The 27,302-nt window shown below is 34.8% G+C and overlaps 1 protein-coding gene across 2 annotated transcripts in view; it reads right to left on the reverse strand.

Annotated features, from left to right (window-relative positions):
* The window catches only part of MED14 (mediator complex subunit 14), a 429,754-nt gene that overhangs the window by 280,572 nt on the left and 121,880 nt on the right, over positions 1–27,302 (reverse strand). For both annotated transcript variants that reach the window (XM_090411452.1, XM_090411451.1), the window contains exons 9-10: positions 17,645–17,752; positions 6,753–6,796 (exon numbers count right to left, since the gene is read on the reverse strand). In XM_090411452.1, coding sequence (XP_090267578.1) covers positions 6,753–6,796; positions 17,645–17,752 — 152 coding nt within the window. The remainder of the gene's footprint in view (positions 1–6,752; positions 6,797–17,644; positions 17,753–27,302) is intronic.

Here is a 27,302-nt window from a genome sequence, read left to right on the forward strand (position 1 = left end):
TGTAATTACCAACACCACCTCATCAATACAATCAATGGATCAAGGAGTAACCTCAGACAACTCACAGCCTCCTGTGAGTGTTCTGAGGGTACAAAAGCTCCTAGTGCTATATATAGTAGCATAGATCTAAGTGATAAAAAGAAAAATTGTTGAAGGCAAACTGGACTCAGCAATTTTAGAGTTAGTCAAGATTAGAGTGTTACCTCAAGACAAAGAGTTGATGATTCATGAGAATATACAATTGCAGATTAACAAGTAATACTTGTTTTTGAATAAAACCAGAAATATTAACTAAATTAAATTTTCTATACAGATATTGGAGGAGTTATATACATGCATCTTTTATGTATTTATGTATCCAACTTGATTCTGAAAACAGTCAACTCCCATCATTATACAAACTTCATTATAACAATCACTATAACAAAACTACTACAACCAGATTTAAATATCAAGCAGGCAACAATAAAATTCTAAAGCAATGGAATGACACAGTAGGAAAAATTATTTAGTATCTTTGTAGAATTTTCAGCTAGGTTTCCTAGCCAATACAGTTGAAAAGAGATAAACACAATAAGAACAACACTTAAATTGCAAGTACATGACAATATATGATATTAACTACAAGAGGATAACTCCATCTACAAATATTAGAATTCAAAGAAAAAAACTTAAATAATTCAATTTTATGAAACACATGAATGAGGAGTGTTACTTAGGATGACTTCCCAAAATTGGAAATGTTTAAGGCAAAATTTTTGATGGGGTTTGGACTATGAATGTGGGCTCCACAACTTTCTTTATCTGGATGTTATTTTGCATCAACCTAATGGCAGTTCTCAGTATATATATATATATATATATATATATATATATATATATATATATATATACATACACACATACACAGAAAACCACTTCGTACTGGTAAATATTAATGCTGCTTCATATCATCATCCCTCTGTCAGAAATATGGTGGATCTAAAACTTATCTGATCTGGTTTTTCTAGTGCCTCATTAAGAGACTGTTCTCTTAATATGCTCATTTGGTTATCATCTCTATTTTATCTATTCATTTACTGGTTGTAAATGACATTCTTCAAAAATTTTTTGTTTTTTTTTATTATAATAAATTTTGTTGTGATATAATTTATAATGACTTATCATTACACAATAGATAAAAAACTATGTTAATTCAATATTTTGCCTGCAACAAGTGATGCATTTTCAACATCAATGATTACAAAGCATAACTGAATAAGAACAAATATTTCAGGCAAGTATTCAGATATTCTGATTATGCCTTCTAAGTGCACCCACAAGGTAGATCATTTAATTTAATAAAGGATATTATGATAGTGCTACATGAAAGAGTCACATCATAACTAACTTCCAATCGACAATTTTCCTCCAAATTAATCTGTTATTTGTCAAGACTCCAACATTATCAGATCTTATATTTCTGTCTACTAAGGCATTTTTTACTGTATTAATCCATCTACATCTCGATCTTCCTCTGGATCTTCTTCCTGCCAACCTAGCAAAGCACACTTGTTTTGCTAATCCTTCCTCTTCCATTCTGTTCAAGTGACAATACCACCTGACATTAGCTCTGCTAACACATTTCTCAATGCTAACAATGGCAAGTTCTTTCCTAAAATCCTAATTTTTAATATGATACTGCCATTGATGCCATCAGTTCATGCCCCTAATCTTTCTCAGGACTCTCATATCTGGGGTCGATAGTCTTTGGTCAAGTGTTTTACTTCTGACCCAGCTCTCAGATCCATAAGTTAAAACTGGTTTGAAAACTGTCTTGTATACAGCTAATTTAGTATTTTGACTAATTTCTCTCTAATTCCATATAAATTTATTCAGCTGACTTCTTATTACCAGCTTTACTAATTCTGTTGTCTATTTCCACATTTAATTTACCATTTTCACTAAAAATTGTGCCTAAATAGCTGAAATGTTTTACTTGTTCTATAGGTTCGCTATTTAGGATACAGTTGATACTTTCAAGTAGGAGAGGCATTTATAACGCTATTTAGCTCCTTTTTTTTTTTTTTTTTGAGACTGAGTGGGCAGTTCAATCTCCACCAGTAGCAAATTAGAGATAGCTAGCCCATTACTAATTATAAATGGTAACTGATGAAAAAACAGGCAAACAAGTGGTGCTATTTCTTGGTACCTATCCTGTTAGGGTTAGGTACCAATATGTTACCGTCTGAAATGATATGGGTTCTACAGTCAATTTTCTTGAGTTTATTTGACAAAAATACCTGAGTTTCTGGGAGAAAAAAACTCGCATGCCCATGCCAGAGATTGACTAACTTGAGAACTGGTTGAATAAAGGCTTAGAAAAGGTTCCTCCAGTTTGCGATCAGACTTGAACTGTGCTAAGCTGTCTGAAGTCTATCTTCGGGCAGCTTAGCATAGAGGACCACTTCCACTGAGCTACACAAGACAGTTGCTTTCAATGTTTCTGCCTATTTTCATTATCTTTGTCTTTTTATTGCTGTTCAATAAAATATACCAAATTTATTACAAGAGTTATTCAATTTAGTCAATCTTGCAGAAATTGTACTGGATTTACTTAGAAGTATAACATCGTCTTCATAAAGTAAAGAGTCAAAATTAATATCTCTAACTTTGATATCAGATTTAATATCACTTTCCTTCATAATGTGATCCATATAGATAACAAATAAGAGTAGAGATAATGTCCAATCTTGTCACACACCTGATTTAACATCAAACCATCTTCCTATATTTCCTTCAATACTAACTGCTGACTTACAACACAAATATAGATTAAATATAGCTTAATATATGTCCCATTTACACCATATAACCAAAGCATTTTGAAGAGCTTTCCTCTTGGCACCTTGTTATATGTCTTTTCCAGATCTATGAAACTTAAATACAGATTCTAGTTTTCTATTCCTAAGATTTCTCGACCATTTGTCTTAAAGTGAAAATCTGATCCTGACCACCTCAATTAGGTCTCAATCCAGCTTGTACTTCACCAAGCTTCCTTTCCACAATTTTCATTAGCCAGCATACTTACATAAATCTTACCAGGAACACCAAGCAAGAAAATACATCTGTAATTCTCACACTGTTTTATTTTCCTTTTTATGGATGGGTACTATGAGAGCACTACTCTGATCATCTGGAATTTGACCTTCTGAATTATGCAGTGCAGCCACTGTAAAACGTATACTTCCAATATTTGAGCATTCCTGGTCAAATATCTACTCCAGCTGCCTTTCCACATTTTAGGTTTTTGATGTCACTGTGCTGTGCTGTTTCATTTAGCAATCTTTCCAAGTAATTACTCCACAGACATCTAGAATATCTTTATATTCAGCTTTCATGTCACCTTTATCATCTCTGATTCCTTTTGCAATACTCTTTCCTCCATTTCTAAGCTTTTTCTACAGCTTTCAGAATGCTTTGCCATGTTCCTGTTATTTCATGTTGGCTTACCCAAATTTTCCCATGATTTTTATTTACCTAGGCTGACTTACTTATCAAGAATTTTTTGTATTCTTTCTTCTTTTTCCTTGACTGCCTCTTTAACTTTCTGAGTTCACCACAGAGTTCTGACTTTTCTATCCTTGCAGGTTACTTCATCACATGCAACCTTAAAGAAAAGCAATGTTTTCTTCAGGATTTGCAACTGAAACTCCAAGGTTTAGTTCTTGTTTTCAATCTCTTTCATTTTTTCTTGAATAATAGTTATATATTTGAGTCTAATAATTCACCTCTAATAACTGCTCAACTTTGATTCAGTTCAAAACTTTTTTACAATCCTTCTTTTCAACATGAAATTTAATTTTATCCTACTCAACACTAAATAGTGATCACTTTCAATTTTGTATCCTCTTGTGTCCTGAACTAGTAGGAAAACATTGCTATCAACAATAACAGTCAAGAGATTTTTTCTTCTTTCTTGAGTCTTCTCTCCATTTCGAGCACATTTTTATGTAGGAACATTGTGCGACTGTGACAAGCCCTTTTCCTAAACAGAAATCTAGCAGGTACTTAGCATTATTAATAGTTTTGCTCTTTTCTCCAAAATATTCCAAAAAATTTCTGTATGTCTGGTAATCATTTCTTATTCTGCTGTTTAGATCAATAATAAGGACCAACTTTTTTTAAATCGTGTCAACTGCCTTCTCTAATGCCTTCAAAAATTCCTCCACTTCTTCCTTAGTAGAACCTTCGGTGAGATCAGATCATAGGCACAAATAAGTCTCACTGTCCAGTTCCCCATTCTGTTATTCATCCATATCAGTCCACTTGATATTGCCTACCATTTAAGAAGATTATCCTTGTATTTAGTGTTTGAATACTATAGCTACTCTTCTTTTCCAAGATTCTGAATATAACATTTTGTATTTGTTGCTTAAAAAGTCTTTTGTCTTCTTTTTTTTCAATCAACATTGAAATTGATAAGTTGATCTGTTACTTATCCAATTTTTCTGCTAGTTCCATTTCTTTTTCTTTGATGCTTCTTACGTTGATAGTACCAATCTCAAACTCTGCTGATGTTGAGTTGGGGTTTGTTCCAGTAGCTAACTTTGCACTGTTCTCCCTGATTCCCTGACAAAAACAATCAGGGCCTTGTTTAACTAGGTGACACCTCAGCCGGCATGAAATTCTGTCATGGTACCATCATTTTGTGTTAGGGTTTAAGCCAATAAGAATACCATTTGGTGAGCTACATCTCAAATTTCAATCCCATCCTCGTTCAGTATCCAGGTCGATACCTAATAGGGTGCACCACGAGAAATTAGGTCAGAAGTCCCAATTGGTTTTCTGCATTCCTTAAAAGGCTATGTGGAGGTCTCCTCCCAGTTATATAGCTTTGATCATTAACCTTTGGCCAACTAGGCTGGCTACATTCTGTTATTTTCAAATGAACAATATCTAAATTGTAAGATACTTTGTAACTTGCTATATTTTCGAAGTTCTCAAATGGTTCTGTTGTGAAATTATTTAATTTGAGGGTTACTGTTATATTGTCATTTTTTTTTTTATACAAAGATCTGTATTTAAGTTTTGTCGATCTGGAAAAGGCATATGACAAGGTGCCAAGAGAGAAGTTATTCAATACGCTGCAGTTATATGGTGTCAATGGGACATTATATCAAGCAATACTTAGTCTTTATTTGAGTTGTAAGTCAGCAGTTAGAATTGAAGGAAGTACAGGAAGATGGTTTAATGTTAAATCTGGTGTGAGACAAGGATGTACATTATCCCCTCTGTTATTCATTATCTATATGGATCACATTATGAAGGAAAGTGGTATTAAACCTGATATTAAAATTGGAGATGTTAATGTCAGCTCTTTGCTTTATGCGGATGATGTTATACTTCTAAATAAATCCGCTACAAATTTGCAAGATTCTTTGGCTAAATTGAATAGCTGTTGTAATAGATATGGTATGAAGGTCAGCAATAAAAAGACAATGAAAATAGGCAGAATCATTGAAAATGTCAACTGTGTTGTGAATGGAGAACCTGTGGAACAAGTAAAACATTTCAGCTACTTAGGCACAATTTTTACTGAAGATGGTAAATTAAATATAGAAATAAACAACAGAATCAGCAAAGCTGGTATGGTGGGAAGTCAATTGAATAAATTCATATGGAATAAGAGAGAAATTAGTCGGAACACTAAATTAGCTATATACAAGACAGTGTTCAAACCAGTTTTAACTTATGGATCTGAGAGCTGGGTCAGAAGTAAAACACTTGACCAAAGACTAGAGACCGCAGATATGAGAGTCCTGAGAAAGATTATAGGCGTGAACAGATGGCATCAATGGCAGTATCATATTAAAAATGAGGATATTAGGAAAGAACTTGACATTGTCAGCATCCAGGAATGCGTTAGCAGAGCTAATCTCAGGTGGTATGGTCACTTAAATAGAATGGGAGAGGAAAGATTAGCAAAACAAGTGTTCTCTGCCAGGTTGGCAGGAAAACGACCCAGAGGAAGACCAAGATATAGGTGGATTGATATGGTACAAAGTGCCTTAGATGATAGAAATATAAGATCTGATAATGTTGGAGTCTTGACAAGTAACAGACTGATTTGGAGGAAAATTGTAGATAGGAAGTTAGTAATGATGTAATTTTTTCATGTAGTACTGTCATATCCTGTCCACCCCTTGAGGGTACATGGCAGGAATTTGTTGATGATGTTATATTGTCTTAAAACCTTCTACAGTCCATCACTAATGAAAAGTAGCAGACTGCTAGATGATAAATCATATAAAGTGCATGACTGACACTACAGAGAAGAATAATCCAATTCATAAACCACTAGTGAATAGAAAAACGTCCAAATTCAAGATACGCTAATATATGAGTTTAGGTGCACTTACCTAGCACAAGCAATAGGATTATGAAGGGTATTTTTGTAATAGTGTTAAATAAAATAAATAAAGAAAAAGTAGACAAAATATAAAACAAGTACCTAAACCTCCTAACATGCTTCTGGTTAAGAATATCAAAGAACTTTTTGAAGTTGTGATTAATATAAAGAAATTAACTATCCACCGAATTATTGCAATCATATAACTCAACACTTACTTCACTAATTTTTTAAGTTAATAAAAATAGAATATAGCAAGTTAATATAAGAAAAAATATAAGTTACTGATATTTTAACTCTTTTTAACTTTGTAAACATATTTTATGTCAATAAATTTTTTATGAATCAGGCAACAGCTCACCTGAGAATGTAAAACCTCCAACTGAAGGCTTAAACAAAATGAATCTATATATAGTTAAGAAATAGTTCAGTAAACATACATGAAGCAAATTTGAAAATTTTATTTCATCCAATTATGTATAGTAAAAATTTAAGAAAATCCAAGTTTAACATTAATATAACAATTCAGCTTATACTACAAAATATGTTTAAATAACAATTTTTTTTTAATGGTAATCCAATCCAGAAGTTGTTCAAACCTATAGTATGGTAATAGCATAGATGACACAAAGATAAAATAAAGGAGGGGGGGGGGGGGATGTTAACTTCAGATTTAAAGATATTTAGGTCATACAATACCAGTATTCGGAAAAACGTTTTTTCTTTAGCAATGATACCTTTATATGGTGGGGACTTGAATACCATATGGTTTAAATAAAATGATATTAAAAACAGTGAACTCTCACCAAAGTAAACACTGCTATAACCTCGCAGTTATAAAACTTCACGTGGAAAAAATGGCGATGGGTTCACAACTATCACCTAACCTACTAACTTTTATCTAGAACACCTGGTAGAAAGAATATTCTCTCTCAACTCAAAGCCATCTAAATGGCTGCACTACAAAGATGATGTTTTTGCATTCTGGATACACAAAGAATCAGAACTCCATTCACTTCTACAAAAATCAACAACTTGCAGGCTTTAATTAAATTCACACTAGAAAAAATAATTGTCTAGAGTAATTTCCTTTCCAGATATATATATCACACAGGAACCTGATGGATCACTTCCTACTTCAGGACACCAAAAACCAACTTTTACATGATGCTATATTTGTAATACATCAGCTTTTGTAATACCAAAGGCATCTCTCAAACAAGAACTGGAAACTAGCAAACAAACAGCTTTACTAAATGAATTCAACCGAAGAATAATATATAAAAAAAAAAGAATTAACACTTCTCCTACACAGCAACCAAGGCAAGTAGTCCACAGGATTCGCATACCTTATATTAAATGCATCTTTGAATGTGTGGCAAAGATTATGAAAAATATGAACTCACTGATACCTACACACTCATCAAACAAATTCACAATCAATTACCTTCTCCAAAAGACAAATTTTTACCAGTTTATGATACCTGACATCACTGGCAACACCCCCAAGGAAAAAATGAAAAATTAAATTTTGTTTGTGTTTATAATAACAATGCTTGCAACATTATATAAATGCAATACAACATGTTAAAGGTTAGAGCTTATGTTTCGACATTGATTGAATAGTAAATAATTGGAATTGTTCGATTAATGCTTTAGATCATGAAACAAATGCACTGAGATCTAACACAGTGTCGGAATTATCACGTTCGGCCAATTGCAGCTAGACTCGCCAATATTCGTTTGCACTTGTCACTGCACATAACAAGTGAATCCAACACTACAGGTAAATTGTATGCTTGTGCACGTTATTTATGTGAGATATGAAACATTAGAAAGGTTGATAGTTTGTTCTTACAAGTAATACTGCTAGAAGGAATTTCACTTAACTTGTTATCATTTGATTAATATCCCAATGTGTGATTACTGTTTAGCATGCCTTATAAGTTTTAATTAGTTCGAATGTGTTAATCTCTTAGTTCGAGTTTATTTAGTATTGAACATAATTAAGTGTATGTGTTTGTAATGTGTATTAGATATTCCAATAAACATGTCATATTTTCCTGAACCTGAGTCATGCCTGATTACGATTCCAAATTACCACTTATAAAAATAAAACCTATTTTGGCGGGAAGGATTTAGAGAGTGAATATAATAATAGATTTAGGTCACGACTGCAATAATCTGAATCTATACGGCAGTTAAAATAAGATATTGTGTAGGTAATCTTCAGACTCTAGTATTGTATCCCTGAGCAAGGATCTTTTCTACTATAGGATACTGACTGGCGCAGCAAAATATAAATTTGCCAGTATCCGAAGAGGAAACAATCCTAGATATAAGAATAAGATTAAAGTAAGAGAAGAAAGAATAAATAACGAAAGATAAATATATAACAATGGAAAAAGCTGGTAAGAACTCGATTGTATAAAGGTTTAAGTATAAAAAGCATAGATATAGAAAATAAGAATAAAGCATAATTAAATATAGAACTTCAATATAACAATAGAATAACTTTTTAACAATGTCGCAGCCGGTAGGATTTTAAATGAGAAAGGATTAAATAAATTAGATTAAACAATAAAACCACTTTTTTAACAATATGTTAGAGTGTAAAAACAAAGGCAATGTTTTTGTCGCCGAAGCTGTACATGGTGGCATTAGAAAGATTGTTATTGAAACTTGTACGTATGAAAAAGGCTTGCAGGCTTTAAGTGTAAACATCTCCGAAGTCAGTCAGAAAGAGTTCAAACAACTTTCCGATGGCCGGTAACTTACAATCAAAAGAAAGCGGAGGAGAACCAAAGGCGTGACGAACTTGAAACTTAAGATGAAAGACTCATACCGATTCTTTGGGGGTTGCCAAACTTCATGCGAGGTCTCAGAGGAGGCCTAAAGGGACTGAAGCAAGCAGAAGGTTTTTCCTCCCACAAGCAGGCAAACTGGCCCCATGAACACACGCATCTACAGACATAGGACACACCTGATGGCACAGAGCGAGCCACCTTATCCTCAGGATGGGTACAGCATAGAAGAGCTAAATAGCTCCATAACAGGCCACTAGGCCTAATACATGAAAGGAAGAAGAAGAAGAAGAAATAATAATTTTTATTATTTGGTCATATCTGTTCGAAATCCACTGTTGGTATTTTATTTTTTGTCAGTTCACTGAAGATGATCTGTAAATTTTTTTTTATTGAAATATATATATATATATATATATTTATATATATATATATATTTAACAAGATATATTTAACATATATTTAACAAGATATATACTACTAGTAAACTAGTAATATCTTGTTAAATATATCTTGCCATCTTTTCTCTCGGTAATAGTCAGTAAACTTATTTTATATATATATATATATATACACATATATGTATATGTATTCCTGAGCTTCTACTCGGTTGTTATGGTACATTTTAAAAATAGATATTTAATGACTTTAAACCGAGATAAAATATTAAGTTTTAATGAAAAAGACTGAAACCAGTTGTATCATTTTCATTAAAACTTAATATTTTATCTCGGTTTAAAGTCATTAAATATCTATTTAAAAAAAAAATATATACAGGGTGTTCGGGATAAATTTGACAGTTTCGTAAGGAAAAAGAAAATCTTCTTTGTATCTATTAAATTTAATGAATTGACAAAAAAACATTACAGGCAGAGTTAATTACAATACTATCAACAAGATTTACTCAAAATAACCACCATTAGCATCGATCACAGCTTCAATTCTGCTTCGGAACCTCGAACAAGCTGATGCTACAGTCTCCCTGGGAAGGGCCGCAAAAACTGTTTTAATTTTTTCCATTAACTGGGCTTTTGCATTACTGGAAGTGCGATTGGTGTCTTTTTCAACTGCGCCCCATACAAAATAATCCATGGGGTTAAGGTCTGGGGAGTTTGGAGGCCAAACATTTGGACTGGTGAAGTCGTAGAAATTTTCAGACAACCATTTTTGACTTTTCCCAGAGGTGTGGCAAGGGGCCGAATCCTGCTGCCATACATACGGCCTACCATTGCCTACCCTTGTTATCCAGGGCTTGACTACAGTTAGCAACTCCACGAACAAAGCCCGAATTCCAATGCCAGGGTTCTTCAACACCTGTTCCTGCAGATTTGCGAGGAATTCTGCTGTACGAACGCAATCAGATCGTCTGCTAGGGATCTTTCTTCTTGCTACATCCTCGTAGTCACCATTGCAAGTCTCTAGTTCATGCCTGATTGTTTTTACTGTATTCAGGGAGCATTGGGCAGCAGTCGTAATATCCTTATTTTGATGGCGGGCACGAATCATCATGATACAAGTTATTCTCTTCCATGATTCAGGTGGGTTCCAGCTATCCATCCTTTCTGACATCTTGTATGTGAATGAAGAAGGGTCCAAACTTTTAAATGAAGAGAAGTGTGTGTTAATACATGTAACTTACGGAAAAATATAATTAATTATAAATATGTCAAATTTATCCCGAACACCCTGTATATATATATATATATATATATCATCATCATCATCATCAAATTCCTGCCATGTACCCTCAAGGGGTGTACAGGATATGATAGAACTACATGAAAAAAATTACATCATTATTAATTTCCTATCTACAATTTTCCTCCAAATCAGTCTGTTACTTGTCAACACTCCAATATTATCAGATCTTATATTTCTATCGTCTAAAGCACTTTGTACTGTATCAATCCACCTATATCTTGGTCTTCCTCTCGGTCGTTTTCCTGCCAACCTGGCAGAGAACACTTGTTTTGCTAATCTTTCCTCGCCCATTCTGTTTAAGTGACCATACCACCTGAGATTAGCTCTGCTAACGCATTCCTGGATGCAGACAATGTCAAGTTCTTTCCTAATATCCTCGTTTTTAATATGATACTGCCATTGATGCCATCTGTTCACGCCTATAATCTTTCTCAGGACTCTCATATCTGAAGTCTCTAGTCTTTGGTCAAGTGTTTTACTTCTGACCCAGCTCTCAGATCCATAAGTTAAAACTGGTTTGAACACTGTCTTGTATACAGCTAATTTAGTGTTCCGACTAATTTCTCTCTTATTCCATATGAATTTATTCAATTGACTTCCCACCATACCAGCTTTGCTGATTCTGTTGTCTGTTTCTGTATTTAATTTACCATCTTCAGTAAAAATCGTGCCTAAATAGCTGAAATGTTTTACTTGTTCCACAGGTTCTCCATTCACAACACAGTTGACATTTTCAATGATTCTGCCTATTTTCATTGTCTTTGTCTTTTTATTGCTGACCTTCATACCATATCTATCACAAGAGCTATTCAATTTAGTCAGAGAATCTTGCAGACTTGTAGGGGATTTATTTAGAAGTATAACATCATCCGCATAAAGCAAAGAGCTGACATTAACATCTCCAATTTTGATATCATGTTTAATACCACTTTCCTTCATAATGTGATCCATATAGATAATGAATAACAGAGGGGATAATGTACATCCTTGTCTCACACCAGATTTAACATTAAACCATCTTCCTGTACTTCCTTCAATTCTAACTGCTGACTTACAACTCAAATAAAGACTAAGTATTGCTTGATATAATGTACCATTGACACCATATAACTGCAGCGTATTGAATAGCTTCTCTCTTGGCACCTTGTCATATGCCTTTTCCAGATCGACAAAACTTAAATACAGATCTTTGTTATATTCCCATGCTTTCTCGACTATTTGTCGTAAAGTGAAGATCTGATCCTGACAGCCTCTATTTGGCCTGAATCCAGCTTGTTCTTCACCAAGCTTTTCTTCCACAATTCTTCTCAACCGTTTCTCAAGTATACTTGCATAGATCTTGCCAGGAACACTCAGTAGGGAAATACCTCTGTAATTCTGACATGCAGTTTTATTTTCCTTTTTATATATGGGTACTATGAGAGCTCTACTCCAATCATCGGGAATTCGTCCCTCTGTCCAGGCTTTCTGAACTATGCAGTGAAGCCACTGTAAGACTCTTATACCACCATATTTCAGCATTTCTGGTCGAATATCATCTACTCCTGCTGCCTTTCCACATTTCAAGCCTTTGATGGCTTTTTCTACTTCAAGTATGGATATGTATTCCTGACTGCATGCCTGGTCAGTCTTTTTTACCACTGTGTTGTCATCACTGCTTGTTTCATTTAGCAGTTTTTCAAAGTAATTACTCCATACTTCAAGGATATCTTTTTCTCCCGTTTTCATGTCACCTTTATCATCTCTAATTCCTTTTATAGCACTCTTTTCTCCATTCTTAAGCTTCTTCAACAACCTCCAGAATATTTTGCCACCTTCTTGATATTTATTTTCTATATTCTTGCCAAAGTCCTCCCATGACTTTTGTTTAGCTAGTTTTACACAGTGTTTAGCATTCTTGCATTTGTCTCTATATTCTCTAAGAGCACAAGCTGACTTATTTGACAGGAACTTTTGGTATGCTTTCTTCTTTTCTTCACTACCTCTTTAACCTCCTGTGTCCACCAGGGAGTTCTGATTTTTTTATCCTTACAAACAACCTCACCACATGCCTCTCTGGCAGAATCAATCAATGTTTTCTTCAGAGTTTGCCACTGAATCTCCAAGGTTTGATTCCTGTTCTCAAACTCTTTCATTTTTCCTTCAATAATCTTTGTGTATTTTAGTCTACAGCTCACATCTGAGAGCTGCTCAACTTTTATTCGCTTTAAAACTTTCTTACATGTTATTCTTTTCAATATGAAATTCAATTTTATCCTGCTCAAGACTAAATAGTGATCACTTCCAATTTCAAATCCTCTGTACACTCTGGTGTCCTGCACCAGGGAGAAAACATCACTATCAACAATAACATAGTCAATGAGACTTTTCTTATTCCTAGCCTCTTCTCTCCATGTGAATTTGTGCACATTTTTATGTTGGAACATGGTGTTAGTAATAACTAGTCCATGTCCTGAGCAGAAATCCAACAGATATTTGCCATTATTATTAGCTTTGCTCTTTTCTCCAAATTTTCCCAAAATATTTTTGTATGTCTCACAATCATTTCCTACTCTGCTATTTAGATCCCCAACAAGGACCAACTTTTCATTTTTCATTGTGTCAGTTGCTTTTTCTAAAGCCTCAAAAAATTCCTCCACTTCTACCTTAGTAGAACTTTCTGTGGGACCATAGGCACAAATAAGTCTCATTGTCCAGTTCCCCATTCTCATATTTGCCCACATTACTCTACTTGAGACTGACTGCCATTCAAGAAGATTAGCCTCGTATTTTGTGTTGAATACTATGGCTACTCCTTCTTTTCCTTGATTGTCATTGCCTGAATATAACATTTTGTATTTATTGCTCAGAAAGATCTCACCAGTTTTGGTCTTTTTTGTTTCAGTCACCCCTATTATGTCGATCTGGTACTTATCTAATTCCTCAGCTAGCTCCATTTCTTTGCCATTCAGGCTTCTTACGTTGATAGTACCGATCTTTAGCTCTGGTGATGTTGAGTTGGGGTTTGTTTTCAGATTTGTTCCAGTAGCTGACTTTTCGCTGTTCGCCCTGGTTCCCTGGCGAAAACAACGGGGGCCTTGTTTAACCGGGCGACGCCCCAGCCGGCATGAAATTTTGTCATGTTGTACCATCATTCTATATTTTGGTTTAACCAATAAGAGTACAATTTGGTCGGCTAAATCCCAAATTGCCAGCCCATCCTCGTCCGTTCAGTATCCAAGTAGATACCCAACAGGGTGCACCACGAGAAGGTGAGGATTGGACATTAGGTCAGAAGCCCTGGTCGGTTCTCCGCATTCCTTTAAAGGCTATGTGGAGGTCTCCTCTCAGTTATACAGCTTTGACCCTTAAGCACCCCCACACCCCGTAAGCATATATATATATATTTTGTGCTATCACAAGTGTCGGTACAAACTCTAAAGTTGTTCCAGCAGCTAATTTTTCCCTGTTCATCCTACTTTTCTGCCCCCCCGAAATAAATCAGAAAATGCTATGTATAATCAACCAGCTTACCTCAGCCAGTGTGATATCTGATTTTTTTTTTCTCTAATTGAAATACTACATGCACAAAGCATTCAATTTTCAGAGTATACTATAGATTACATATTATTAAGAGAACTGAACACCTGACCTGCAGACTTTACTTAAGGAAATATAAGAATGTGGGAAGCTGTTCCAAAGGAAACCCGACAACAAACAAGGAGAAGAACAAGCTGTTCTAAGAATCTGAACTGTGAAGAGGTGTTCAAGCAGAAACTGAACTTTTCTGTGTAAGAGAGAATAAAGTGCATTGCTGATCACGTGGGGCTATGTGGAGTCTCTTCCAATTACTATCTTCAACCAATGACCTTAAAATTAACTATAAGTACATAAAAATGCAATTTCATTATAATAGCATTCATAAGTGGCATTAAATATGATGTGAAAATAGGAGATTTAATCACTAACTAGTGTAATGAAAGATTGTTCAACAAATACTGTTGTATGTATTATAACGATGCAAATTTTACAAGTATCTTAATATTAGATTTCTTGTATTAAGGTAAGCAAAAACTAGTATTACATCTTTATTTCTAATGTGATTAATAAAGCATATAATAGTGTGACTAGTTCCTGTAAACTCTGCTTAAATAAAATTTCATTTGCAATGTGTGACATCCCAGTTAATGTTTAAGTTCATATCTTTACTCTATGTAAAAAAATATTATATTTTTTGAATGCTCGTGTAACACCTTTGAAGCGGTACAGGTTTTTTTTTTTTTTTTTTTTTTTTTTTGCCTGCCACACATAACAGTTCTAAATATTCAATGTACAAAGTAAAAAACGGAAAAAATAATACTTGCAGATTTTCAACTGACTCTCATATGAGAAAAATTTCAAACTTCCATATACTTGAGATCAACCTCTAAAATGGAATGTGCATCTAGCAACCAATAATCAGAGAGAGAGAGAGAGAGAGAGAGAAAAAAGACGTTTTCTAACAGTGATTCTTCTTGTACCAATAAAGAAAGTCCCCGCTTGAGTATTGCCATGTATGTTCAGTCTCCTCACTTGATGGGGCAGAGGGTAGGAAACAAATTATTATTACCTGAGACCTATGGGGAGTGGACTCATCGAAGGGGGGGGGACTACGTATAATCACCCAAACAAGCTGTCATACCTTCTTTTAAATTCATTCACACTAGATGTCGCCACCCCTTAAAGGCAAACTATTCCACTCACTCACTGCTCTGTGAGAGAAAAACTTAGCTCTTACTCCTTTTGTGACTGCAAACAAACTTAACTTCCTTGGATGCCCCCCTATTCTCTCCCTACTTCCATATAACAAAAAATATCATCAGACAATATCCTATAACACCCATTCAAAAGTTAAAATATCAGCCCTCTTTCTCCTATTAACCAGAGTATGTAATCCACATACTTGCAATCTGTCCTCATAATTTTCAGATATAATCTTTGTAACTCTTCTTTGCACCCTTTCCACAGTGTCTTTATCCACTTGGAACCTGGGAGACCAAATCTGCGCACAATAATCCAGGCCTTATAAAGAGGCAAAATGACTTCCTTATCCTTACATGTCAAAGTTTGCTTCAATATCGCAATTATCTTGTGAGTTGTATTTGCAACTTTTGCTATGTGACCTTTGAACTTCAAATTCCTATCCACCATCACACCAAGATCCCTAGCCTCATCAGTTTCTCGTAACATAACCCGTTAATATAATATGCCTCTGGAAATCTCATCACGCCAAAGTTCATAACTTACACTTACTAAACATTAAACTGATATGTGTAACAAATGTTGCATTGCCCTATGTATATTCCCTGTTTTGAAAAATACGATAAATTTTGAAAGAATGGAGGTGATGCAGAATGTTCAGCATTGTGTAAAATTACTGAGCAAGATTTTCAATAACAATTCTAATGTTCACAACTTTGGTTAACCATGATGTGAAAACAAAGAGCCTAATATTCTGCATGATATATTTAATTTAAATTATGACAGATAATTTGAAAATAACTCATCAAGGTGATGAGTTTTTGGCTAGCTTCTATTTTTCTCAACAGTGAAAAAAAAGGTTAAATAATTATGTTAGAATTCAAGTTAAAATTAAATTAAAATCTATTAATAAGTGTCAAGAGAAATTTGATATGAAAATCAGCAAACACTAACTGCTTTCTATATAGTGGTTGAACCTTATATAGCAAGTAACAAAGTTTGGCTTTTAACATAATTTCAGTGAAGAGAGCAAATTATATGTAGAAAGAGATAACCACTATCAACATGCAGATAGTAAATAATGAAATCTTGTACTGAACCATCAAAATATGCAACCACTTGGCATGGGGATTGTGACTACAATCATGAGAAAACCAAGTTTGATATAACAAAAGTTGATTAAAAGTGATTAGTGATCAGTTCTAAGAAAAATTAAAATAAAGGTATCAATCAGAATCCTGTTAATCAAAACATTATTGATATTCAAAGAATATGCAAACAGAGTTAATCTGAAGTTTTGCAGTCACAAAAACAAAATAATATGAACTAGAAGAAGATGGAAAAGTAAATTGTCTTCTGCCTGTTTAATAAATGATATATGTGGAAAATCTCATTACTGCACTATACTATAAATCTTGGTCTTAGAGATGTCTCTCACATATCACTATTTGGACCACCTCCAGACAAACCTAAGTAGCAGTAGTAGGATAATTCACCTAATGATATGGAAGCTTCCTAAGATGTTATCATTAGCTTCCATCCAGTATGCATGTAGAGGACAGTACAGTAATAACAGAACACAAATAACAGATGAGTGGTATGAAATGTCCTTCATGTAGTAAGTTTCAATTATCAATGAGAAACTAGAAATGAATTGTGTTGCACAAATATCATTTATAAAACCCTTTGAAGATAAATTATAGGAAATGAAGATGATATAATCTGAAATAACAGCTGACTTAATGAAGTTCATTATACTAAGATTTCTCAAAAAGCTTTATATGGGAATTTTACTATATCAAAAACAATTTCTGACACTTGGATCAATTCTGCTTTTAATAAATACAAGCATAATTTTATGAATTTTAAATGCTATCATCATTTGTTATAATACAAAAGTTTAGAGTTATACAAACTGTTTGCAGTTATATATTTATTAATTTAATGGTTTTATTTTTTGCTTGCTTCCTGAGTACCACTGCTTGTAAACATTTGGCATTATAAAAGGGCTTTTGATATACAAGGATACGTAAACAGTTGTAGAGATCATGAAGAGGACGAGGATTGTCGATCAGTCTTGACTGGATCAACTGATGGATATACTGTACTTGTAACATGTGAACAAGGGCTTTCCCATCTATATATAAGAAAAATATTAAAGGAATGTTGGTGTTAAAACAATAATTAAAATTTATGCTAACAGAGTTAAATCTCACAACATAAACACTTGTGCGAACAAGAACAGTTATAGTGAATTTCCATTAAATGGTCTAATAGGACTTTATTTGGGACTTTTTAATTGTTTGTTGTAGTGAGAGTAAACTGTGATAATCAATGTTATCAATTATTAGGATAAACTGAATGAATGGATATAAATCAACATTCTACTGTACACTACATTATACAAATAAGAAATAATGATAATGGTATTATAAAAAATGTGCAAATTAAATACTTTTTTTTGGTTGTATATAATCTTACATTAAAATAATCAGTACATATCGATAGATGAGGTAGAAAAAGCCATTCAAAAATATCTGGAAAGGCAACTAGAGTAGACAATATTTGAACTAGAAATGCTGAAATGCAGAAGTTATAAAAGTTTTATGTGGCTGCACTCCATAATTCAATACGTTGGCCAGAAGGTCAAATTGCAGAAGTATCATAGTGTCCATTTATAAAAAAAAAGTAGTGATGATGATGATTAATGGTTTTAATGGTGCAAACAGCAAAGGTCATACTATGCCATATCAAAGGTTATAGCAGTACACAAAGTAAGACAATCACAAACATCCATGCCCAAAGTGGGATTTGAACCTGCAACCTGTTGGTTAGAGAGCGGTATGCTAACCACTCAGCCAACTAGACTCGCTATAAAAAAGGGGAAATAAAACAATGTAAGCATTTACATAAATATTTTTCTACTGAATATTTTCCATGTAAGATTTATACAAGCATACTTGAAAAGAGCCTAAGAAAAATTGTGGAAGAGAAATTTCGATTTAATACCAAATATCTAAAAAATCATGAGAATATAGCAAGGATCTGTACTAAGTTTTGGAGATTCTGGAAATACTTATACCTAGGGCTCGACAAATATGCTCATCCATTCGCCTGTGGTGAGTAGATTTTGGAAGTTGACGAGTAGCTGCAGACTGGAGAAAATTAAATTTTTTTTTATTAAAAAAAAAAAACTTTATAAACAAAATCTTTTTTTTAGAAAGATCTTTCTTTCAGGTGAGAGGGTGGTCTGAAAAGTTCTCGGCTCTAAGTTGGTACATCTGTCATAAGCATCCATGTGAAATTGCAAGTCATTCTATCAAGAGTAGTTTGTTTCATACAGCTGTCTGAAGCAAAAGTGTTGTCTGTATCCCTTGAAATTAAAATTGAGTATCATGTGGTTATAAAATTCTTTGTAAAAGAAGGTTTAACGCCAAAAGAAATTCATTCGAAGTTCATAAAAGTTTATGGGTACTCTTCTCCTTTGTTTTCGACAATTAAGAAATGGGCTGCCGAGTTTAAACATGGCCATGCCAACCTTGAAGATGATCCAAGTGAAGAACGTCAAAAAAGTGTAACGACACCAGAAATCATTGATCAAGTGCACGATATGGTATTGGATGACCGGCAAGTCAAAGTGAGTGAAACTGCTGAGACTATAGGCATTTCAAAAGAATGTGTAGGATATATTTTGCACGAAGAATTGCATAAGAAAAAGCTTTGCTCAAGATGGGGTGCCTTGCTTGCTCACAGAAGATCAAAAATGCACTCGCATCAAAATGAACAGTGCTTGGAGTGCTTTAACAAGATTAAAACTGATTTTGTGCATCGATTTATTACTATGGATGAGACTTGGATTCACCATTACACACTAGAATCCAAACAGTGGACAGAAGCCGACTGTTCAGTGCCAAAGAAGGCAAAGTCGGTTCCATCAGCATAGGTTCAGGTCATAGCATCAGTGTTTTGGGATGCTAAAGGCATTTTGTTTATTATCTTGAAAAGGGTAAAACAATAACAGGGGAATATTATTCCGATCTTTTAACCAAACTAGATGAAAAAATTAGTGAGAAAAGACCCGGTTTGCAGAAGGAAAAAAAATCATCTTTCATCAGGACAATGCACCTGCCCACAAAAGTGTTTTGGCAATGGGAAAATTAAGGGATCTGTACTATGAATTGTTGGAACATCTATCCTATTCCCCAGATTTGGCTTCCTCTGACTTCTATCTCTTCCCAAAACTAAAACTCTTCCTTGCCAGTCAGCGTTTTTCTTCGAATCAAGAGCTGATTGCAATTGTAGAGGGATATTTTGCAGATCTTACTGAGAACCACTACAGGGAGCATCGCTGGAATAAATGTATTAGTCTTAAGGAAGATTATGTTGAAAAATAAAATAATTTTGAAATTATAAATTCGTTTTTTCATTGTTAGGCTGAGAACTTTCACCCCCGTATATGGGGATATTGTAGTTATTACTAGTATATAGTGTTCTTTTTCCTCCATTATTAACCTCTGTAACTGCTACAATGTGTTTTCATGTCCACTAAAATATGAGTTTGAAGTATAACAGAGTTGGATAAATATGAGTAAGAAGTGCTAGCCATCAATTATTTCCCTTGAGATTTATATTTAAACGCTTTTGAGGAAAAACAATTAATTCCTTTTCATTTAAGCCAAGAACAGAATTTAGTGCAGAGTTGTAAGTTAATGGTTTTCTCCTGTTCCTGGATGTCAAATTTACTAATGTGTCAAAAAAACTGAAGATCTCTATTTACAGAAAATCTACATATACCAATAGAAATACTCTTCATGCAAAAAACCTTGGAATCATTTTCACATTAAATAAACATGCTCGCTTCCTCCTCAGTGGAGAAGAAGAGATCACAAAGAACTAAAGTTTCCTCTTACAACCTTTCAGAAGAATGGTTATCTTCTGAAATGGTTAGGTTAGCCATTCTTCTGAATGGCTAATGTAACCTACCTCTCCAGTGGTCTAGACTCTGGTCCTCATTCCCTCACTTTATCCAAACACTGCTATGACTGTAACATCAGTTAAAAACAAACTCTTCCATCAGTAACATGTCTACTAAAAGAAAGTGTCTCTCGGTTCACAAAAAAAAGGCCTAATTATTCACAATTTAGAATGTGGTTCTAAAAATGTTGAAGTGTGTTAAAAGTTTTTCTTTGCCCTCTTTCAACAGCATCAATATTGCAAAAGAATAAAGATGTTTACATCTTGGCATTGTAAAACAACATAACCAAAACCAAAAAAATTTAGAAAGTGCAAGTTTACAAACATCAATGAAGCTTTGCTTCAATGATTCTTAATAGATGGTCCGATCTTGAAAGCTCAAGCAGAAAAATTTGATAAACAATTTGGACATGAGTGTTTTGTATATAACAATGGCTGGCTGGATCGATTTAAAAACAGACGTTATGTCGTGGATTTTCTTATTTTATATCTTCCCTTTCTATCTTTCAATCGCTATTTTACTTCTTCAGATATCGGACTTATATACTTACATCTAGGATTGTTTCCTCTTCGGATACTGGCAAATTTATATTATGCTGCGCCAGCCAGTATCCTATAGACGAAGAGATCCTTACTCAGGGAGACAATATAGATTCTGAGGCATTCTCACACTATATTTTACTTTAATACAGCTATATAGACTCAGACTGCAGTCGTGACCTAAATCTATGATTATATACACTTTCTAATTCCTTCCTGCCAAAAGAGGTTCTATTTTTATAAGTGGTAATTCGGAATCGTAATCAGGCATGACTCAGGTATAGGCAAATAAATCATGTTTATTAAAATATCAAAGCAAAATACACTAAAGAAATTCAGGCATTCAATTTATCTCAATACTAAATAAGGAAACTCAAGTTAAAAGATCAACACACACTTTAAATTTAAATCAAAGGTTATAAAGCATGTAAGACACAGTGACTGATAATTGGGATAGATAACAAATGATATTGTGTTAAGCTAAAATTCCCTTCTGCGAGCTATTCATAAGATAATATAACTAACATTCTAATGTTATTCAGTTACTATAAGTCTACAGTCCTAACCTCGTTATGTCAAATCAATCACATACAACACAAAAGACCTCTTCCAAACAATTCTTCTTATTCTCAAAAGGAGGCCAACTATCTAATTAGAGTCTGTCCACAAAGTTCTTGAGAATAATGTTCATAATTTACATTCACAAGTAATTTTCTCTCTTCTAAGGAATTCTAAACACAAAATAGAGTAATTCTACTTTACCGAACTTTTTCCGACTTCCTTCAGCACCACGTGTACATCTGGTTACCTCTTGTCTATTGGCTGTCCTTACACCACCATAGGGGCTATGCTATCTTCATAATTACTGTCGATCATGGACTCGATTCTTTGTGTCTCAGGAAACATCTCTATTCCTCTCGATGGGACTCTTCAGCAAGGGCTTGATTCTGCTAGGGCTGGAAAATTTCACCTTCAGCTCTGTGTGGAATCCTTCAATATTCTCAGGAAAGCTCGCCATCTGATATCGTAGCACTGACGCTTCATCCCCCTTACTCGAACCACCGGCTAACTTCCGAACCAGGAAAAATGATAAGACAAGAAATAGCCGATACGGCGCTCATTCCCTTATATTTTTCGTTCGAGTACCCCCTTTTTCGGAGTCCCCTTTGCACATGACCTATATCTTTCCCCCCCCTTGGGTTCATCCCTTGCTGTTATACTCTTGTATTCACGGAATTTGCATCGACATACTTTCTGCGTAAGCTACTGCCTCCGGCGTCACGCTGGACACGTGTAGTTGTATACCTTCTATGAATTGTTACTTAATATCTATCTGGTGACTCACAATCACTCTATACAGCTAAAGTGAGGCTTAAATAATATTAAGAAATTCCTCTTTTAAGACAATCTCTAATTCGATCTTGGTATGATCACAATAGATTAAAATACATGGTACATAAAATAAAATGCAATTTTATACATATGTGAAGAAGTATCACTTTAATTTCAGCTGATATGCAGATATTTCTCTCTGTTTGTGTAGTTTAGCGTATTAGACCCTGAATGAATGATTTCTTTACACGATTCCTTCATTCAGGATCTAACAAAGGCCCCGCCCCCTCTTTATAAAAAAGTTTTTCTAATTTTCTAGAAAAACTCTTTTTGCTTCTCCTCAATTCTCTGGGGATCTTAGAGTTTAATCATGGCCTGCCTAATACCCACATAGTTAATTTTTAGAGTGTCCTTGCTATTTTCACTCTTGTTGTGGTTTGTAACCTTTTCTCCAGTTTGTGCCCTCTATTCCTCTAGTTTGATTATTTCAGGATCGTTTACGGTCCTTGACGGGTAGACCTCACTCAGTTTCGAATTTATGAATGTGTCAAACCCTATGTCTTCCTCCCTTTTAGCCTGCAATCCCTCTTCGGCTCCAGTGTTCCCCTTTTTTCTTCCCTGAAAACAAACTTCTCTCCTAGTGTAGTCACAAGAGAATCAGAACTTATATAGGAAATCATTCCCTAGGATCAATCTCAAGTGAGGAAGGGAGTTCCTTGGCAGGACTATAAAATTGTGCCAAGCAGATATTTCAAATCCTGGCAAGTCCACCCTCAGCCTCACAGACTTCGTAGCTTGGGTGATAGATGAGGATATTCCCAAAAGTTTGATGGGTCTTCCTGGGTGTTTTACCCTTCCCCTTGCATATGGTTCTATCTCCCTGAAGTAGTTTTCGGGGATAATAGAAGCCTGTGTCTACTAGTGCCCTAAAGTTTTTCCCACAGATCCTTCCTTCTACTGTTAATTCAGTGTTTTTTTTTTTTTTTTTTTTTTTGATTTCATCCTTCTTTCCCTTCCTCCTGTTTGCTACACACATGTGACTTGGCCTCAAAATGATAGTTCCTTTTTGAATTTCCCTGTTTGCTGAAAAAGGTGACTAAGTACATAAGATGTCCCAACTTATTGCAGCTATAGCATCTTGGGGGGCTCCCGGAAATAATCCCGAGAATTATCTCCGTCCAAGGACAAAGGAGAATAGCTGTTGCATTTTGCTGACAGTTCTGATAGCTTATGCATCATCATGTCCATTTTATCAAGAAGTGGGGTTTGCATCCTTTCAACTTCCTGGTGGATCAGGTTATTAATTCTTTCTTCTGGAAATGAGGAGTTCTTGTGGATTGTCATAGAAGCTGTTGACTAAGTACAGCATTCAGACACTCCATGATGGACTGCTGTAATCTCTCTACCTCTTGTTTAATCAATGAGCGAACTTTGCCAAGACCTGGACTGTTAGTGGCAACCTGGTAGACTGTCTCAGGTCTATTTTCTTCACATCCTTTCTGTGCCCTCTGCTTTTCTTTCCTCTCTGGACGTTCTACCTTAGCGTCCTGATCCCTCATGCTGTTTCTCTTTTCTCTAATGACATTGACAGACCTAATTGAGGCTGCAGGACAGATGTCTCCAAGCAGTTGCTCTCTTTGTTTTACTGCTGTAACGCATTCTTCTAAATTTGATATATATCCTTCCCAAATGCTGTTTCCTTCAGTTCTTGTCACAATCTCCCCCCCCCCCCCCTTAAAATGTTGGAAGACTGCCCAGTTAAGATGGTGCCAGTCTTTCTCAGAGACACTTAACGTATTGGCAAGAGCTAAGACTCGGTTGTGGTAGTCTTACACACTTTCTTTGTCTTTTTGCACCATCTTCTGGAGCTTTCATAAATTTGGTCCCACATTCCTTACTTTAGAAAAATGGGATGTTAGGACCTCTTTAAATTTACAGTAATCTCGAGTTTCTTTTAAGAGAGGCGAGGAGTAAAAGTAAGTCTTTGCCTTCCCAATAAGCTTACTACGAAGCAGAAGTAGCAGTTGGAGCTCACTCCATCTACCAATTATTCTTAGTTCTTCTATGTACTCAAAAAATGCCAGAACATCATCAGATTCCTCCCCCGAAAACTGAGGAAAAACCTGTTGAGGATTTATCATCTTAAAGAATTCAGAGTCATCTAAATCTGAGCTCGATGGTTGAGACATACCTGCATTCAGCTTACAAACTTAATAACTTACCCCTTTCACACTCTTTGTTATTCCAACAATTGCCTGACTACCTGTCACGAAGCCAAGACCAACTTATAGTGATTATTCCCTATTAACCTAAAATTTTAGGGGCCCTAATCACATCCTGTCGGCTGTGCTATTGTTATGTCGTGGATTTTCTTATTTTATATCTTCCCTTTCTATCTTTCAATCGCTATTTTACTTCTTCAGATATCGGGCTTAATATACTTACATCTAGGATTGTTTCCTCTTCGGATACTGGCAAATTTATATCATGCTGCGCCAACCAGTATCCTATAGACGAAGAGATCCTTACTCAGGGAGACAATATAGATTCTGAGGCATTCTCACACTATATTTTACTTTAATATGGCTGTATAGATTCAGACTGCAGTCGTGACCTAAATCTATGATTATATACACTTTCTAATTCCTTCCTGCCAAAAGAGGTTCTATTTTTATAAGTGGTAATTCGGAATCGTAATCAGGCATGACTCAGGTATAGGCAAATAAATCATGTTTATTAGAATATCAAAGCAAAATACACTAAAGAAATTCAGGCATTCAATTTATCTCAATACTAAATAAGGAAACTCGAGTTAAAAGATCAACCCACACTTTAAATTTAAATCAAAGGTTATAAAGCATGTAAGACACAGTGACTGATAATTGGGATAGATAACAAATGATATGGTGTTAAGTTAAAATTCCCTTCTGCAAGCTATTCATAAGATAATATAACTAACCCTCTAATGTTATTCAGTTACTATAAGTCTACAGTCCTAATCTCGTTATATCAAATCAATCAATACAACACAAAAGACCTCTTCCAAACAATTCTTCTTATTCTCAAAAGGAAGAAACTATCTAATTAGAGTCTGTCCACAAAGTTCTTGAGAATAATGTTCATAATTTACATTCACAAGTAATTTTCTCTCTTCTAAGGAATTCTAAACACAAAATAGAGTAATTCTACTTTACCGAACTTTTTCCGACTTCCTTCAGCACCACGTGTACGTCTGGTTACCTCTTGTCTATTGGCTGTCCTTACATCACTGTAGGGACTACGCTATCTTCATAATTACTGCCGATCATGGACTCGATTCTTTGTCTCTCAGGAAACATCTCTATTCTTCTCGATGGGACTCTTCAGCGAGGGCTCGATTCTGCTAGGACTGGAAAATTTCACCTTCAGCTCTGCATGGAATCCTACAACATTCTCAGGAAAGCTCGCCGTCCGACATCGTAGCCCTGATGCTTCATCCCCCTTACTCGAACCACCGGCTAACTTCTGAACCAGGAAAAACGATAAGACAAGAGAGAGGCGATACGGCGCTCATTCTATTATATTTTTTGTTTGAGCATCCCCTTTTTTGGAGTCCCCTTTGCACACGACCTATATCTCTTCTCCCCTTGGGTTCATCCCTTGCTGTCCCCTTTGCTGTTATACTCTTATATTCACGGAATTTGTATCAATGTACCTTCCGCGTAAGTACTGCCTCCGGCATTACGCTGGACACGTGTAGTTGTATACCTTCTATGAGTTGTTACTTAATATCTATCTGGTGACTCATAATCACTCTATACAGCTAAAGTGAGGCTTAAATAATATTAACAAATTCCTCTTTTAAGACAATCTCTAATTCGATCTTGGTATGATCACAATAGATTAAAATACATGGTACATAAAATAAAATGCAATTTTATACATATGTGAAGAAGTATCACTTTAATTTCAGCTGATATGCAGATATTTCTCTCTGTTTGTGTAATTTAGTGTGTTAGACCCTGAATGAATGATTTCTTTGCAAGATTCCTTCATTCATTATCTAACACAGACATTACATCACTATGTCAGTTTTTAAAAAGCTAATTGATAATGTTTATTATTAATTAGTACTGTTTTTAATTACCGAGAAATAAACTGTGTTTAATATTAAGTGTGTGGTTTTAAAATTATGGACAAATAAACTCTGTTTAATATTAAATATATTGCAGTTTTAAATATATATTGCAGTTTTTAAATATATTATTTTTTCTGTGTAATATTTTTAATATATTTTTATTGATTTATTGAGAATAAAAATAATAGGAGGTAAATTTAATATCTTTGTCACTGTGTGGTGTTTAAGTACTTGATCCTCATGTGGCTTCAAGTATTATGATTAGACTGGTCATATTCTGGTGAAGTTAATATGAATTACATGTGATCCATCATCTTGATAAATTTAGACTAGGAGTTCATGACACCATATTAAACAGCATGATTTGATCTTTTACATCTGTTTTTAAGTGGATATAGTTTCCATAAAGCTACAACCCAGTGGAAGGGATGAAAGTGGAGGTAGAAAATTGGTTACTGTTGTTCCTATAGTTCTGGAAGAAAGTGTAGAAACAATGGCAGCTGGTTCAGCAAAATATCAATGGAAATACAGGCATACCATATTAAACAGCGTTAGCCAAGTGGGTGTGCGCTTCGCAACCATATGCCTGGGAAAGGAGTGTCCTGGGTTCGATTCCCGTCACTGACGTGAGGAGCTTAGGATCTTTCTCAGACATAGCCAAGTTAGCTGGTCTCGGGCGTGGACTGCAGGGTTTTCCCTCCCCAGTTTATCTGGGGATTTTCAT

This window comes from Typopeltis vanoorti, chromosome 21 (genome assembly GCF_054136105.1).
Source record: "Typopeltis vanoorti isolate ZY-2024b chromosome 21, IOZ_Tvanoo_1.0, whole genome shotgun sequence".
NCBI classification, from domain to species: Eukaryota; Metazoa; Arthropoda; class Arachnida; order Uropygi; family Thelyphonidae; genus Typopeltis; species Typopeltis vanoorti.